This window comes from Podarcis muralis, chromosome 2, assembly GCF_964188315.1.
Source record: "Podarcis muralis chromosome 2, rPodMur119.hap1.1, whole genome shotgun sequence".
Classification (NCBI taxonomy): Eukaryota; Metazoa; Chordata; class Lepidosauria; order Squamata; family Lacertidae; genus Podarcis; species Podarcis muralis.
This window is the reverse complement of record NC_135656.1, coordinates 96,136,302-96,153,650: the sequence shown is the minus strand read 5'-3', so window position 1 is coordinate 96,153,650 and position 17,349 is coordinate 96,136,302. Positions and strand designations below refer to the sequence as shown.

At 41.1% G+C, this 17,349-nt stretch overlaps 1 protein-coding gene across 1 annotated transcript in view; it reads right to left on the bottom strand.

Moving 5' to 3' along the window:
* Positions 1 to 222: 222 nt before the first annotated feature.
* MDFIC2 (MyoD family inhibitor domain containing 2) overlaps positions 223 to 17,349 on the bottom strand; it is a 47,003-nt gene continuing 29,876 nt past the window's right edge. Inside the window, exons 2-4 of the mRNA XM_077923502.1 lie at positions 13,609 to 13,677; positions 10,053 to 10,268; positions 223 to 765 (exon numbers count right to left, since the gene is read on the bottom strand). Coding sequence (XP_077779628.1) covers positions 506 to 765; positions 10,053 to 10,268; positions 13,609 to 13,677 — 545 coding nt within the window. The 3' untranslated portion in view covers positions 223 to 505. The remainder of the gene's footprint in view (positions 766 to 10,052; positions 10,269 to 13,608; positions 13,678 to 17,349) is intronic.

The window sequence follows — 17,349 nt, the reverse complement described above, 5'->3', positions numbered from 1 at the left end:
GTAGTAACAATCTGTAATGCTACCTGCACTGGTTTTTAGGCAGAAAATTGAACTGGTGTGTGTGTGTGTGTGTGTGTGTGTGTGTGTGTGTGTTTAGTAATGTTTTAGTATTGTTTGAACACTTTGAGAACCCTGCAGAATGCACTTTTCATTGGGCAGCCAAAAAAAATTCTAAATAAAACAAACAATCAAACATACAATTCATAAAATTTTTGCAAAACTCTGAAGGCAATTTCATGGCTTCTGTTCTCTCCTCCACACCCCACAGCTCCAGCAGTTAGGAAATCCTTAAAAAAACAGAATCTTCTTTGTGCTGCTATACAGAATGTACAAGATTTATAACCAGATACATTGACACAACCCCGGCTAGCAAACAGGATCTCTTCATACATGTTGTTTATTTATTATTTACTGCTATTATTCTGCTTTAAAGGAGTATATCCTTCGGGGAGCTAGGTCTGTTTCAGCAGGGATGGTTCTTGGACATGCCGCCAACTGTTTTACATTAGTGATAACAGACTTGAGAGATCTCCAGGGCCAGCTCCAGACACTCACTGGTTTCATGACAAGACTCAAGGATGCTGCAATCAATGTCACAATCACAGCTGCAGTCGCCGTTGTTTGTGTCGTCGCCTGAGGTTTGGTAATATCTATGGGAAGGGCAGCACACATTGGTCAACCAATTTTCACAGACATCGGGCAACATGAACAGAAAGTCCCAAAACTGGCAGAACAAGCAGGCCAAGATGAGTGTGGCACATTCATCTGTTTTCAAAAGGAGAAGAGCAAGGAGTGAGATTCACAGGAGGCAAAAATCCATGAACATTCTTGCCCAGCCAGTGCATGATAAAGCGAGACTTCCCGCACTTTCCCGAACTCAACCAGAAACTAAATTAATATGGGCTCCTCTTGTGGGTGTTATTATGTATACATGCAACACACACCCCTTAATTATTCCAAATTAGGGATGTCCGAATCTATCCATTCTGTGTTACTTTCACATATGTCTTACCCATAATGCGCTTTCGTTGCATTTCCAGATCTATCACCTCTTTAAAGCGAAAAACCCTCTCAAACTTTTACAAATAGTAATAGGCATTTAAAGGCATGTTTCACTAGCAACATTTCAGTGTGTTAAAATGATCACAACCTGATTAGTAACTATGCCTCACTCTGCACATTAATCTGAGAGGTGTGGATCAAGCAGGGATAGAGCAGAAATTCAGTATACTTTGCAGCTTAAATGGGCCCATTACAGTGGTACCTTGGTTCTCAAACACCTTGGTACCCAAACAGCTTGGAACCCAAACACTGCAAACCCAGAAGTAAGTGTTCCGGTTTGCAAACTTTTTTCAGAAGCCGAACATGCTCCGTTTCGAGTGTTACGCTTCCAATTTAAGTGCCACACTTCCATTTTGAGTGTTACGCTGAGGTCTGTCTGTTTTTGCAGCTCTTTTTTGTTTTGTTTTTGTGACTGTGTGGAACCCAGTTCAGTTACTGATTGATTGTTTGTGTGACTGCAGTACATTGTTTATTGCTTTCATTTTACGGATCAATGGTCTCGTTAGATAGTAAAATTCATGTTAAATTGTTGTTTTAGGGGTTCGTTTTTAAAATTCTAGAACGGATTAATCCATTTTGCATTACTTTCTATGGGAAAGTGTGCCTTGATTTTGGAACACTTTGGTTTTGTAATGGATTTCCGGAATGGATTAAGTTTGAGAACCAAGGTACCACTGTAACTTTTTTTTAAAGGGCTTTGACTGATACGATGACAAGGATTATCACAAAAGGAAGAAATAACCCTATCCTTTGCAGTTAAGGGTGACATCCAGGGCACAGTTAAATTAGCTTAATTTTGCTGAAATGTGCACTAGGTTGCACCCACATCTGTTTGGTTCTCTCACTAGGAATGGATGAACCAATCAGTTTTGATTCTCTTCGTTTCTCTTTCCCCCACTCTTCTTCAGTTTGCAAGATTTTGGCATTTGATCTTGAATTCCCCACAAAAGTCCTCACAAAAAATCATCAACATTTTAGTGTGCGTTTCTCTTAGCATGCACATCTTTTGCGAGCGATTTCCCCTAATTTGCATTTTCCCGTTATTCTCACTAATGTCTGCATTTTAACCATTCTTTCCCTCCAAATGGATGCATTTTGGTACATTTGTTTTGGTTTAAAAGCTGCATTACAAAATTTGGAGAGGTGCAGATTTCAAGAAAAGGTGTTTTCTGCAATTTTAGGGAGTTCATGCATTTGGAATTTCTGCCCAAACCATCTAGCTTTTGTGCCTGGGTAGGCAGCTACAGGTGGGATGAAATGGAAGCAGACCACTGCGCTACTGTTTTATTATTATTACTTATTTATTTTATACTCACTTACCTAGAAATAATTCCTATTGAACTGCATGTTACTTACTTTTGCATATAGGGAAGCGCGGTGTGCGCACAAGCAGATGAGTATCTTGTTTGTGCCATAGGCTCATGGGGAGAAAGCTGTCCCATGAGCCCTTGCAAAAAGGAGGGGAAAGCCTATACAGTGGTACCTCTGGATGCAAACGGGATCTGCTCCGGAGCCCCGTTCGCATCCAGAAGCGAACGCAACCCGCATCCGCGGATCGTGATTCGCCGCTTCTGCGCATGCCGTCATTTTGACCATCTGCGCATGCGCAAGTGGCAAAACCCGGAAGTAATGCACTCCGTTACTTCCGGGTCACCGCAGTGCGCAACCCGAAAATACCGTATTTTTCGCTCTATAAGATGCACCAGACCACAAGACGCACCTAGTTTTTGGAGGAGGAAAACAAGAAAAAAAACATTCTGAATCTCAGAAGCCAGAACAGCAAGAAGGACCGCTGTGCAGTGAAAGCAGCAATCCCTCTTGCTGTTCTGGCTTCTGTGATAGCTGGGCAGCCTCTATTTGCTCCATAAGACGCACACACATTTCCCCTTACTTTTTAGGAGGGGAAAAGTGAGTCTTATAGAGCAAAAAATACGGTACTTATCCCGAAGCTACTTCAACCTGAGGTATGACTGTAGAAGCTTGCTTCTCCTGGAGCTCAGACCCATTTTGCCTTGAGAGTTTCCCTCCTGCCCGGCCTCAGCTTAGTGCCTTCACTGAGCAATTTTGGGTCACTGGTTGACAGGGCCTGAAAGGATTCTCTTCTTCTTCAACTCGATTGGCACTTGGCTGGGTTTTTCCATCATTCCCTCAATGAAATTATGGCCTTCCTTTGTTAGGCGGAAGAACATTGTTTGAATGAGGGAGTGTAGAATCAACATAGAAGGGGGGGGGAGGGAGAGCCATAAGTGGCCTGAGGGCAGAATTGACCATGACACTCCCAAGCTCGGGTTGTGGTATTTGCCTGGTTGGAATCTGCACCCTGGTTACCCAGGGAGACCTTGCTTGCTTCACTTGCTTCACAAGTTATGGGTTTGGGGCTGCCCAAACCTGGCAGATCCATTCTATCAACATGGGGCTTGTGGAATGATGGAACTGATCCTGGGACCCAATGCCATGCCAACCCTTACCTTGCATGCTGCTGTCAATAAAGATTTGGCCTGATTTTATCCCATCAGTGTTGTAAAGGTAAAGGGACCCCTGACCATTAGGTCCAGTCGTGGCCGACTCTGGGGTTGCAGCGCTCATCTTGCTTTGTTGGCCGAGGGAGCCGGCGTACAGCTTCCGGGTCATGTGGCCAGCATGACTAAGCCGCTTCTGGCGAACCAGAGCAGCGCACAGAAACGCTGTTTACCTTCCCACTGGAGCGGTACCTATTTATCTACTTGCACTTTGATGTGCTTTCGAACTGCTAGGTTGGCAGGAGCTGGGACAGAGCAACAGGAGCTCACCCTGTTGCAGGGATTCGAACCGCCGACCTTCTGATCAGCAAGTCCTAGGCTCTGTGGTTTAACCCACAGCGCCACCCGCGTCAATGTTGTACAGTCTGGTTATTTTGCTGCTCTCATGGGTCACATAATGCATTTGTCTGAGCAATTGCATCCCACCTAATGTAAGGTGGCTTGCATTGTGGCTTTTTTGTGGGGGGTATTGGGTTATTTTTTTTAATCTGATTTTATAAATTGTGATCTTATTTGTGAGACCTCCGGGTATAGGGCAGTGTATAAATTCAATAAATAAATAAAATAAAATTGTTCTTTCCCCACCCCATTATATCCTCACAATAACCCCATGAGGTAGGTAAGGTTGAAATTAAGTGCCTGTCCCAAGGTCACCCCATGAGGTTCATGGCTGAGAGGGGATTTGAACTCTCGTTTCACAGATCCTAGTATGCCATTCTAACCACTACTCAACTGGCTTTACATAGACAGAGTGTATATATTGCATGTTCTCACATCAGTGAGAAAATGTCAAGTCATCTTATTTATTTGTTTAGGAGTCAATAATGAGACCGCCATAATGGGCACATTAATGTTCTGTTAGGTTGGCTAATCTGCACTATCCTGCGAAGTGGTTAGAAGAATTTTAACACACACCTGCACCTTTGTGCAACTGAAGAAGCAGGCAAATGGTATAGTCTCCTGCTGCTTGCAGGGCTATAGAGATTGCCAAGTGGCGATATGCAGACTACACTGTCTTGCCACTTGGTTAATTGTGATCTGTAATCACACTTTGATGTGCATTTATGCATAGAAGTCTCATTATACATCACAATCTCTTTAACGCAGCGAGCAGTATTAAACAAGAATTTCACCCCTAAGTACTTAAAAAAATAATAGGAGCCATGCAAAAGCTTCCTTAAACATCCCAAATGTTATATTAAAATGTAGTTTTACAATATCAGGTAATAACCCTAGAAGCACAGCATTGAATTAATTTCTATTAGTAAGCTATCACCCATAATATTATCAATTTTAATAGTTATCTAAATTTGTCAGGGATCTATTTAAGTTCAGACAAGCAAAAGTAACTTCCAAGTCAGTCCCGGAGAATGAAAATGACTAGATTTGGGAGATACTTAGTAAATTCATGCTTGTATTTTTTCTGAGTAAATGAACTGAAATAATTATCAAATTGAAACATTTTATAAGGTGACACTGCTGCATTTAATTGTATGAATTTACAGTGTAGAAAATGTAATCATTTTATCCAGTAGTCCATGGTGTAATTAAGGCTCTTCTCTTTTAGGTACTATATATTTATGAAATTCTTCCCTCCCCCCCCACCCTTTTGCACCAAGATAGAAGGAATATCAAATTTGAAATTACTCATCAATTAGGGATCTTTTCAGTTCTTACTTGAAATGTAAGCTCTGTTTTCCTAATAATATGCACGATCTTCAGTTTATTAACCTTGTTGGCATCTGCATAATTTTAATCAGAGAATGGATATTGCTCTTAAGACTTTGCCCATTATTCGGGGGAAAGTACCACACAAAAAGCACAACATTTTAATAATAAAGTAATGTTTTAGCACATAGACCGTGCCGTACACTAAAGATGCTTTTAAATCCCCATCAGAGCACACGCCATGAAACCGTGCTAATGGAGAGAACATATTTTGCAAAATCCGCATGTATGAGCCTTTTTGCTTCCCCCTTCCCCTCATTTTAAGTGGGCGATGTATAATAAATAATAGATATTAGCAATTAAGCATTCATTTCTATGCATTCGTTTATATATATTTGAAAATAAATTAGCCACAAATTACAGCAACGCAGATGCAACCCTTCTGTTTTCTCTTCTGCTTTCCAGACTGCTCGCAAAAAAGGGAAGACGTTACTGCATTTATCTCAATAAGAACAATGACCTCACCTCTCCATTGGTAGATTAATTATCACAAAAAGAACTATATTTAATAATGCTGCTGGTCTGACTTCACCCTAGATTTCCATGCTCTCGGTGGCTCCTGGCTGTCAATCCAGGCTTGATTTGTGCTGCTATGTAACCTGATCCAAACGTACAACATTGATGTAGGATTTTTCCAGTGATGCTGCTGGGCTGAAAAGTGACTTGCCTTCTTGCTTCCAATTGTAGGGCTAGGCTATGTGCCCGACTTCAACAAAAATGAATTATTTCGGTGCTTGTGTTGTGCATTAATTGCATTTTAGTGACTGCCTCTAAAACAAAGATTTAAGTTTTTCTTCTTCTTCTTCTGCATGCATTGCAATTTTGAAAGGTTTAACCCCAAGGTAATGTTTTATCTCAAGATAATTATCATTTATCCCCATGTTTCATTAAAGGTAGGCTAAATCTGCCTCCTGATCGATCTGTCACATGCCTCTGGTTAATGATTTCCACCCCACTTGCTGCAACTGAAAGTGAGAGCAGCTGAATGCGACCGAGAGCCTTATATAATTCTCCTGATCTAGAGTTACTTACACATGCACACACTTTGGTGCTTTCCTAGTGCTTCTGCATAAGTGGATTTCACTAGTCATTGCTATTCAGCGGTAAAGATGCATGTCCATTTGTGTGTACGCAGTGGCGTAGCGTGGGGGGTGCAGGGGGGGCCGGCCGCACCGGGCGCAACATCTGGGGGTTAGGGTTAGGGGGCGCAAATTACTTGCCTTGCCTTGCCCCGGGTGCTGACAACCCACGCTACGCCACTGTGTGTACGGAGTTGTCCCTTCAATTTAAGTTAAAGTGAAAGCCGCCAGGTGAAAGCCAGAGAAGGCTCTAAGTCCCCACCCCTTGCAACGTATCAGTGCTCGAAGCATGTGCACAAGCTCTCTCTGGAAATCGATAGGTGCTTTCAGGTATGTGTGAATTGCTGCAAGCATTCAGAGGCAACATGTTTTAGCCAGAGATCCACGTTTGATAAGCTGAACATGTTGATAATTATCTTTGCTGTGGTTTAAATTCAGCGGTCCACGAGGCTATGTTTGGTAGAGGGCATCTACATTTGCTGAGCCCGTTCCCTTAATAGTTGCCACAACGGTTAAATGTTTTCCTGTTACGGGAGATAGGAGAATTCCAATTATTGCGAGAGATCAGTCATAAAATAGATGCGACCCTAATGGTTGCTTTGGAGCATTGTGGTTTATTGTGCTGATCTGTACTTAGTACTTCTTCGTTCAAGGATCATTAATATGATAGATGTGACAAGATCCATCTATTTGATGGCAATCCCCTTCCAAGGCTGCTTTATAAATTGCAACATCAGCAACTTTTCATCCAAGGGCCAAACACATCCCAGATGTTATGCTGGGGCATTTTATGCCTCTGGACTGTGAATGTTTAAAATTAAGGAATTAGAGGCAGTATAAACAAAGGCACACCACTCTGCAGGAGCTAAGGACCTGGGCTTCCATAGCACAACAGACTTGCATCTTTATACCCTATTTACTCAAATGTAACGTGCACCTTTTGGGGGGCCAAATTAGGTCGCGAAAATCAGGGTGCACATTAGATGTGATGGCACATTAGATTCAATTGCAAGCTTGAAAAACACCGCTGGCATAGCAAATACTTTTTTGGTTTAAAGGTTTTGAAAATTGAGGTGCGCATTAGATTCGATGGCACATTGGATTTGCAGAAATACGGTAGGTGTCAGAAACACAGGGAGCTGCCTTATGATGGGTGAGGCCATGGGTCCATTCACCTCAGTATTGCCTACACTGACTGGCAGAGGACTTCCGGGGTCCAGACAAGGGTTTACATAATTTTGGATGGGAACTCAGGGTATGGGTAAAAAGTGAAAATCACATGGGAAGTTAGGAACAAGGCTGTCAGGATTGATGCCACATCCTGGAGCAATCCAATACCCATTGAGACACAGATCACATGGTAATGGCCAACAGTAAATACAGTGAAATACTGGATGTTTTTGTTGATATGTTTTTTTAACTGTTAAATCAGTCTTAATACGTTTCTGAGCACAATTTGAAGTGTTGGTGCTGACCTTTAAAGCCCTAAACAGCCTCGGCCCATTATACCTGAAGGAGCGTCTCCACCCCCATCGTTCAGCCCAGACACTGAGGTCCAGCTCCGAGGGCCTTCTGGCAGTTCCCTCCCTGGAAGAAGTGAGGTTACAGGGAACCAGGCTGAGGGCCTTCTCAGTAGTGGCACCCACCCTGTGGAACTCCCTCCCATCAGATGCCAAGGAAATAAACAACTATCTGACTTTTAGAAGACACCTGAAGGCAACCCTGTTTAGGGGAGTTTTTAATGTCTGAAGTTTTATCGTGTTTTTAATATTCTGTTGGCAGCCGCCCAGAGGGGCTGGGGAAACCCAGCCAGATGGGCGGGGTATAAATGGATGGGGTATAAACTCAGCCCTTTCCTCCTGCCTCATTGCTACACCTGGTGGCAAGCTTGTTGAAGGTGGAAACAAGGCGGAGAGCATTTTGTAACCGTGGGCAGGAATTCCATGCCCCCTGCAGCTCCAGGGTTGTGAGCAAGGCTGAGCTCATCACTCACTCGCCAGAGAATGGCAGCACAATTCTTGCAGCTGAGCAAAAATATGGAAACCCAATGTTCCCACACAACGTGCTTGTGAGACAACGAGGTACCGAATAATAATAATAATAATAATAATAATAATTTTTAAAAATTATTTGTACCGTGCCCTCGCTGGCTAGAACCGGGCTCAGGGCGGCTAACATCAATAAAATTACAATAAAACATAAAAGAAAAAGAAAAACAGTTAATTAAAATGCGGGTTAAAAATACAGGTTAAAATACAATTTAAAATGCAGCCTCATTTTAGTAGTATCCCATAAATCGAAACCATAGGGGGGGGGAACATAAGGGTCAGACTGAGTCCAAACCAAAGGCCTGGCGGAACAGCTCCGCCTTGCAGGCCCTGTGGAAAGATGTCAAATCCCGCAGGGCCCTGGTCTCCTGTGACAGAGTGTTCCACCAAGTCGGGGCCGGTACTGAAAAGGCCCTGGCCCTAGTTGAGACCAATCTAACCACCTTGCAGCTTGGGACCTCCAAAGTGTTGTTATTTGTGGACCTTAAGGTCCTCCGCGGGGCATACTGCAAAGAAGAACCTGGTGGGGAAATGTAGCCTCATGAACCAGAAATGTAGGGCCGGCCAGGAGCAGTGGAAGGCAGATGCAGCCCCAACTCAGAATAGTACCACTTTTCTTTTCACAATGGAGCTGCCAGGAGATAGGATGATAAAGTCTTAAGAAGGGGTGGAAACCATTTTGGCCTTGAGGTCTTCATGTTTTGGCGAGCAGCAGATGGAAAGCCTCTCTCTCTCTCTCTCTCTCTCTCTCTCTCACACACACACACACACACACACACACACACACACACACACGTATGAATGTTCCCTAAGCACTTGCCACCTAAGGTGGCTGCCTCACTCTTTCTAATGGTGGAAAGAGTGGATCTATTATTGGGACAAAGCTGCAGCAATAGCCTCCTGGCAGAAAGGGGAAAGGCAGCAGTGAGGTCAGGGCTGCAGAGCGCCCCAGCAGAAGCACTGCATTGGCTCCATGCAGCCCTGACGTTGCAGTTGCCTCACCTCTCCTAGTAAGCAGTGGCAGCTTTGCTTATAAAATGTCATCTTTCATGATCCCTCTCACAATCTCAATCTCTTCCTCGTGAGTAGAAGAAGAAGAGTTTGGATTTGATATCCCGCTTTATCACTACCCTAAGGAGTCTCAAAGCGGCTAACAATCTCATTTCCCTTCCTCCCCCACAACAAACACTCTGTGAGGTGAGTGGGGCTGAGAGGCTTCAGAGAAGCGTGACTAGCCCAAGGTCACCCAGCAGCTGCATGTGGAGGATCAGGGAAGCGAACCCGGTTCACCAGATTACAAGTCTATCGAGGTCTACTATGTCCAGCTGAAAGTAGAGTTAACCTATTTGCTAGAGAAGCTTGGTTGGTTTTAATCGGAATTATAGTTTTATGAATGGTTTTCTTGTCTATTTTTATTGTTGCTTGAATGTGACTGCTAAAATGAAGAGCCACATAGAAATGCAGTAAATAAGTAAACACATTAATATAAAGAGTTGTGCAACTTAAAAATGGAAAGCGTGATGCTAGTGTGTGTGTGTGTGTGTGTGTGTGTGTGTGCGCGCACAGAGCATTTAAATGGATTACGTCTAGGGCTCTGCACAGTTTTCAAAACGTACCATTACTGTCCCTCTCGTGGACTGATGCGTCATCTTCAAGGTAGCTGAACTGCGTCCTGCATTTCTCCAGGGACGACAGTGTAGATGCACTAGATTCTGACAGTTTTCTTTCATTTTTGGTGTCCTTGGATGGCACGTCCGTGATGCCGAATTCTGATACTGAGCTGAGAACAATACCTTTCATAGGCTTCTCATCCTTAATTGCTAGCTGATTTTCTAGAGTGGAGAAGATAATAAAAATGGTCAGGAAGCTTAGACATTGCTCCAATATATAGCACACATGTCGTATGCAATGTCCCAATGCCATCAACGAAATGACAAGATTCAGGTAGTTCCTGCTGTAGCTAACATGGTGTAATGGGCTCATATATATTTTTGTCATTCAGAAACATTTTAATGCTGCCTTTCTATTGAAAAAAAATCAAGGCTGATTATTTAAATAATCACCATCATCGCAAAACACGACAGAACAATAATCTATAAATCTTGTTACTCACTGACATATAGACAAAGATCATGAGGCTAGCAAACTTTGACTTAGACATGTCCTGGGATTAGGAAACAGGGAATTGACTCAAAAGTTCAAGCTCTTAACCAGACACCTCTTACAAATTAAGCAAGGAAGCTTCAACTAGATTTCCCCTCAGATCCATTTCATTTGCACATAGTCATATATTGCTCCTGTTCCTTTGAGGCCAAGTCCCAGAGACCCTTGCCGTCATTGTTTTTAGAAGATGCACAGGTAAGAACAATTTGGCTCTGGGAAAAATTAGCTACACTCAATTTAAAGTGTAACTTTCCCCCCCTTTTAAAGCACACCCTCAAATTCTGTGCAATTTCCAGTGTTCCCACTATGGCCCAAGAAATGCACTTAAGCATTCAATGGCACTAGACGGAGAGAATCAGAAGGAAATAATCAGTAAATGCTAGATTAGCATTTGCTATATCCACAAGCTGCCCTGTGCATCAAGCTGAGTTTTATCCTTCAAGTGCTGTTGGAGAGGAAATCAAAATGAGAAGTATAAAAGGCATAGATTTAACCTGAATTCCCCATTACAACACCCTCAAAGAAAAGGGTAAGAAAAAAAGCTGTCATTCAAGGACTTTTGTTTGTTCAAGAATGAAAATAGAGTGCATTTTACTGTCAGGCTCTTATTCTGAAAAGCTTCCACTAAGTAATGTTATACGTGTCTTGTTACAGCAAGATCAAGTCCTAGTACAATCACCATAACAAGCAACTTGCTATGACAAGCAGGATCCTGTCTTCCAGAAAACATTGTAGTCGAGAGAAAGCATTGCACAATTATAGGTCTCCATTTCATATATTTTTTAAATGCAATTACTCTCAGCTCAGCCATGGGCCCATCTACATTGTGTCTTTTATCAATCTAATGCTTGCAGAACGTGCCTATGGAAATATAAAGGGAGCGGGCCAGCATGAAATCACATGGTTACCTCTTTCATTTAGAGTCCAGTATTCTATGGCTATGATAATAGGTGCGGAGGGATGGGGGGATGAAATAAATGAAGTCTAATAAACATGCAAAATATATAATGCTTGGTTGCTATTATTAATGGACAGTTAAATGTTAGCTCAACAACAATTTAAGTTACAATTAAATGTAGGCAGGATGTCCAATTCCAAACGCCAGTTTCTAACAATCAGAGCACACAGTCCAGCTTAACTGATACAGAACAATAACTGTCTGCAAACTCAGGAGTCAGATCAGCTTCCCTTCAACTGCTATTGACAGGAGTCAGCAAAACAATACTGAAACTAAGTGGCACCTTGATATGACTTTAAGCATATTTCAAAGCCTTCCTTACTGGGACACACATATTCCCACACACACACCCTGGACTTTGAGGTCTGCTATGTCCAGCTGAAAGTAGAGTTGACCTATTTGCTAGATAAGTTTGGTTGGTTTTAATCGGAATTATAGTTTTATGAATGGTTTTCTTGTCTATTTTAATTGTTGCTTGAATGTGACTGCTAAAATGAAGAGCCATGTAGAAATGGAGTAAATAAGTAAATTAATATAAAGAGTTGTGCAACTTAAAAATGGAAAGCATGATGTTGGTGGTCAACAAAAGAGGTTTAAAGACTCTCTCAAGGCAAATCTTAAAAAATGTAGTATAAACACCGACAACTGGGAAACACTGGCCTGCGAGCGCTCCAATTGGAGAACAGCCTTTACCAAAGGTGTCATGGACTTTGAAGACAAAAGGGAGTAATGTGCTAAGAGGAAGGCACTTTTGGCAAATCCTCACTGTGATCAACCCAGAAACCAATGTACCCACTGCAGAAGGACGTGTGGATCCAGAATTGGCCTCCACAGTCACTTACGGACTCACTTTTTAAACTGTATTTAAAATCTTACTCAGCTACGAGTGATCGCCAAAGAAGAAGACAGCCTCCCCACTCCCTTTCCTTTGGAAATTAAGACTATAGGAAACCAAGAACATCTATACCACTTAGTTTCTTCAGCTTCTGGTAGCCTAGTCTGCAAATAATTTTGCTGGAAGGACACTTTCCGAAGAGGATTAGGAGCTCATGCCTGAAAGGGATAATCACCTTATTTCTAAGTTGCTTTAAACTGTTTTTAGCATTTTGTTTTAATTGTTGTGACCCACCCTGGGACCTTAAAGACGTTTCCATGTGCTGCTCTGGTTTGCCAGAAACGGCTTAGTCATGCTGGCCACATGACCCGGAAGCTGTACGCCAGCTCCCTCAGCCAGTGAAGCGAGATGAGCGTCGCAACCCCAGAGTCGGCCACGACTGGACCTAATAGTCAGGGGTCCCTTTACCTTTTACCCTGGGACCTTAGGGTGAAGAGAGGGTAGCTAACAACAGCTAAATACTTTCTTCATCTCTGATTTGAGAATTGGATGTTGAGAGGCAATGAACTTCACATCAGGTATTGCTTCAAGGCCTCCAGTGAACAGCCTCTGAGACAACTAAGCTTGCAACACTTCTCGAAAAGATTCTACACTTTAGAATTTTTTTATTGTCTGACTGCAGCAGCAATATCATCTATCAATCTTTACTGAGAGTATGATTCTCTTCTGCCAGATGTTTATCCAAAATGATGGTTACCTTCTTTGTAGCTAAAAAGCAGGAGGTATGAAAACAATCAGCTGTTTCAATGATGTCCTAAGGTTGATATAGATGCAAGCTTAGGCTTTAGGTATGTATGAGTGATTAAGGATTTGATTAAGACACTTACAATTAACAAATAGAAATAGAAAATAGAAATATGAGGGTAAAATGTTAAGAATATGTCAATAAGGTATGATTTCAGTTTCAATATATAAGGTATAGAAAACTACACACAGAAGAAATGAATAAGTGATAAACCAAAAAGGGAAGTTGGGGGGTGGGGAATAGAAATGTAAAATGCAATTTCTGGGGTTTTTTTATTTAGTATTGATTATGGCAAATTTTGTTGGAAAATTTTAATAAAAATATTTATTTTTTAAAAGGTATGTATGGGTGACATTATTTGTGGGACAATGCTACAGAATTATTCACATGTTTCCACAAACAGAATCTTACCTGGATGATCTGCTGTATTCAGAATTACAATAGGGAGAACTTGCAGAGGAAGGGAGTTGGTGCAACTGTCTTGGTGGAAAAATAAACAAGGATACAATCAACAAATGCTATTCATTCCTTAAGAACATAAGGGTCATTCCTTTAAGAACATAATACTTCAGAGTACTGTAGTAACTATGTAATAAGACAGGGAGGGCTTATTGGGTGAAATATTATTTTTACACTCATTAATGTTCCTTCAGCACATTCATTTTGTTATTCTGGGGCAACTCTTCTTCCTCAAAGGGGAAGTACTTTTGGCCAGGGCAATAACAACCCCATGGGAACTTTTGTCTAGGGCAGGACTGGTTGCTCAGTAGCCCTCCAGATCTTGCTGAATCCATCATTCCTGAGCATTGGCTATACTGCTGGGAGTTGGAGTTCAACCAATGGGTTCAAGTTACAAGCAAGGAGATTCCAGCTAAACACCAGGAAGGATTTTCTGACAGTAAGAGCTATTCAACAGTGAAACAAACTCCCTCAGAAGGTGGCGGACTCTCCTTCACTGGAGGTTTTTAAGCAGAGGTTGGATGGCCATGTGTCAGGGATATTTTAGTTGAGATTTCTGCATTGCAGGGGATTGGATGAGATAATCTTCATGGTCCTTTCCAACTGAACAATTCTATGATTCTTTGATTCTACAAAAATATAGATGGCCACAGTTTAGCCAACCCCTGTTCTAGACTCTAGACTTTTCTGGATTTTAGATGGGAGGTCTCATCTGATTTGATTCAGGTCTCATCTGTAGCCAAATCTATCAAAGTTGCACTTGCTGAAACAGCAGGTGAGTCAAAACACAGCTGTCCTTTGGAATTCACACTTACTTGCATTTTTTCAACCACCAAAAACCAGACAAATAGTGCTGTCCAAATGCCTGATACCAATCAATCAATCAATCAATCAATCAATATATATTGCCCAATAGCAGGGATGATAAATCCTCCGTGGGAGAGCATACCACAGTCAGGGGACCACCATGGAAAAGGTCCATTCTCTTGAGGCAGGGATACAGAGCAGGGCTTCAGATATTGATCTCAGTGTCCAAGTAGCCTCATACAGGGAAAGGTGATCTGTGAGGTATTGTTTATAAGGCTTTATAAGTCAAACCTAGCACTTTGAATTGGGCTCAAAATCACTTCTACTTGCACCTGCAAGTTTGCTTCCCCCTGCTTCCACTTGTCAGATTGCGACATATGTTCACAGAAAACCAGCAAACCACTGTGGATACACCAAGTTTCCAGAAAATACTTGGCTACAACAAATTACAATTCAAGTGTGTATGCACGTAGTGTGCATGTGTGAGAAAGAGACGAAAGACATGTGTGTGTAAGCACATAAGCAGCGCACTGGTCTCATTTTCAGGCTGAATACCTGTGAAATTCTGTAAGCTGCATATTGCACATGGTGCAAAAAAAATAAATAGAAAAACAAACTCCAACAGAAACTAGAAGACTGAAATAAAGATGTGGTTGTGATCTGAAATTGAACACAAATTGTGATTTGTTTTCATACACTCACAACCTTTCTGTTTCCTATATTGAGGCAAAAGGATGTTAAGGGGGTTTGGAAAGTGTTTATTTTAGTAGCATAGAAGCAGGAAACTGTACCAGCCTATAAATATACTATGGGTTGCTTATGACATCATTAAGCCATGCAAACCTCTTCTCTTTTGATTTATGATGATGTATGAGTAATTCATATTGGTTTGAGTTTACTGGATTTGCTAATGCAGTAACAGGGAAGAGCTGATAGTGTGATCTTTGAAAGGAACATTTGATCGGAAGTGAATTTTTGATCTCACCTTTTAAGTTCATATATGAGTGACTGGGTAGATTAGAATGTTTTTGGTGGACTTTTAACTTTTATTTTTATTATTTATTAAAGTTCTATAGTGCCCTTCATCCAGGCATCACAGGGTGCCTTATAATATGATGGCCAGGCACTTTGTCCCCATCCAAATCTCACATCCCATTCATTTCCATTAATGTTATTGTTATTAAACTATATCCTGTGCACATGAATGTATCCTCAGAAACCATCTGCCATCCCCATATAAAACTTGGCCTTTCAAATTATTCCCATCCTTCTGATGAATAACCCAAGCATGTTTAGTTTCCAAAGAGAAAAGGTCCCAACTTTTGTATGTGATAAGAGCACTATAGCCAATACTGACCCAAAAGGCAAAATTTGCTGTTTTAATAATAATAATAATAATAATTAGATTGCAAAGAAAGTGTCTGACAAAAAAGGCTTCATTTTATTAAGAAATTCAGTTCATTTCATCTCTGTTCTATGTATGAAAAGCTGAAATTCATATTAAACAGATAAGTGTTCAACTCTGATTTTCCATTGTGTAGCATTGCCCATCTGTATGCAAAAACCTCAGTTATATAATGTTCATATAATATGTAATGCCAGTAATGTGCAATGACCAACATGCAAGTAAAACCAAGCCGAATGTGAACCTATATGGCTGCCTTAGCTACAAATGGATTTTTCTGTTTTTTGGTCACTTATCACTTCTTGTCCCATGAGTTAAAACCCTCCGACAGACAATATGCATTAGATACCACGTGTGTAACTTTGACTTTCTGGAGTAATCTCTGTTGCATACATTTTCTTTTTCTTTCTTCTTCTTTTTTTAAAAGAGCATGTTAACTTTGCACATATTACAATGTGACATGTTAAAAGTATTAAAGGTAGACACTTGAGACACAGAAGGTTAAACCTATTTTGAAAATATGTATCTTTTTAATAGGTCTCAGCTACTGGAAGTATTAGAATAAATATATGGTAGGGCTGACATTTGGAGCTCTTTCGTCTCATCTCCTCCGCCCCCTTTTTTCAAATAAAGAAATATCTCTCTTGGAAGACATTTTGTAGCCAGACTTCCTACAAAATAAAAAGTGGAGAGATGAGAGAGAGAGAGAGAGAGAGAGAGAGAGAGAGAGAGAGAGAGAGAGGATGGCAGGAAAGGGAAGTTAAGAAAAGATTCTCTCTCCCACATTCAGTTTAATAAAATTAAAGCAATTTACGTAATATTGATATGTCGATATGTTTTTTCAATAATTTCCCCCCTGCAATTTAAATAAAACTCTCATCACTTCAAAAATTATAATTATATGTCTTCCTCCCACTTTGAAAATGGCAGAAGGTGCTCATTTGCAGAGTTCTACTCTTCAGATTTTCCCTGAGAATAGAAATGTCATGACTCAGTTAACAATGCTTTATTATTCACATTGATCTTTTTTTATAGTGTTCTTTATCTCAAAAACATTGTAAATCAGATAGCTTCCTCCCACTCTTTTGTTCATTTGCAAATTTTTATTATTCTCGTTTAAGAAAGCAATGGAGTGTCAAAAGTCACTATATATTGTTTATATTCTTTTTCTTCCTTTAAAATTACCTTTAACAATAAAAAAATAAAGCTTAGCATTTAGGGGGGAAATACCTGAATTTTTTAACAAGCACAGAGTTAAGAAAGGAAGGAGTAAGATTTGCAGTAGTGCATGTGTGTGTTTGTGAATGCATACATAACCCGCCCAGCCAAAGACATTTTGCTGCCTGAGGCGGAGAAACATAAGAAGCTGCTATTCACATAATCAGACCATTGCTCCGACTAGCTCAGTATTGTCCACACTGACCGCAAGCAGGTACACACAGCTGTTGCTCAACCTCTTGAGAGCCCCCTGGCTTCTTCTT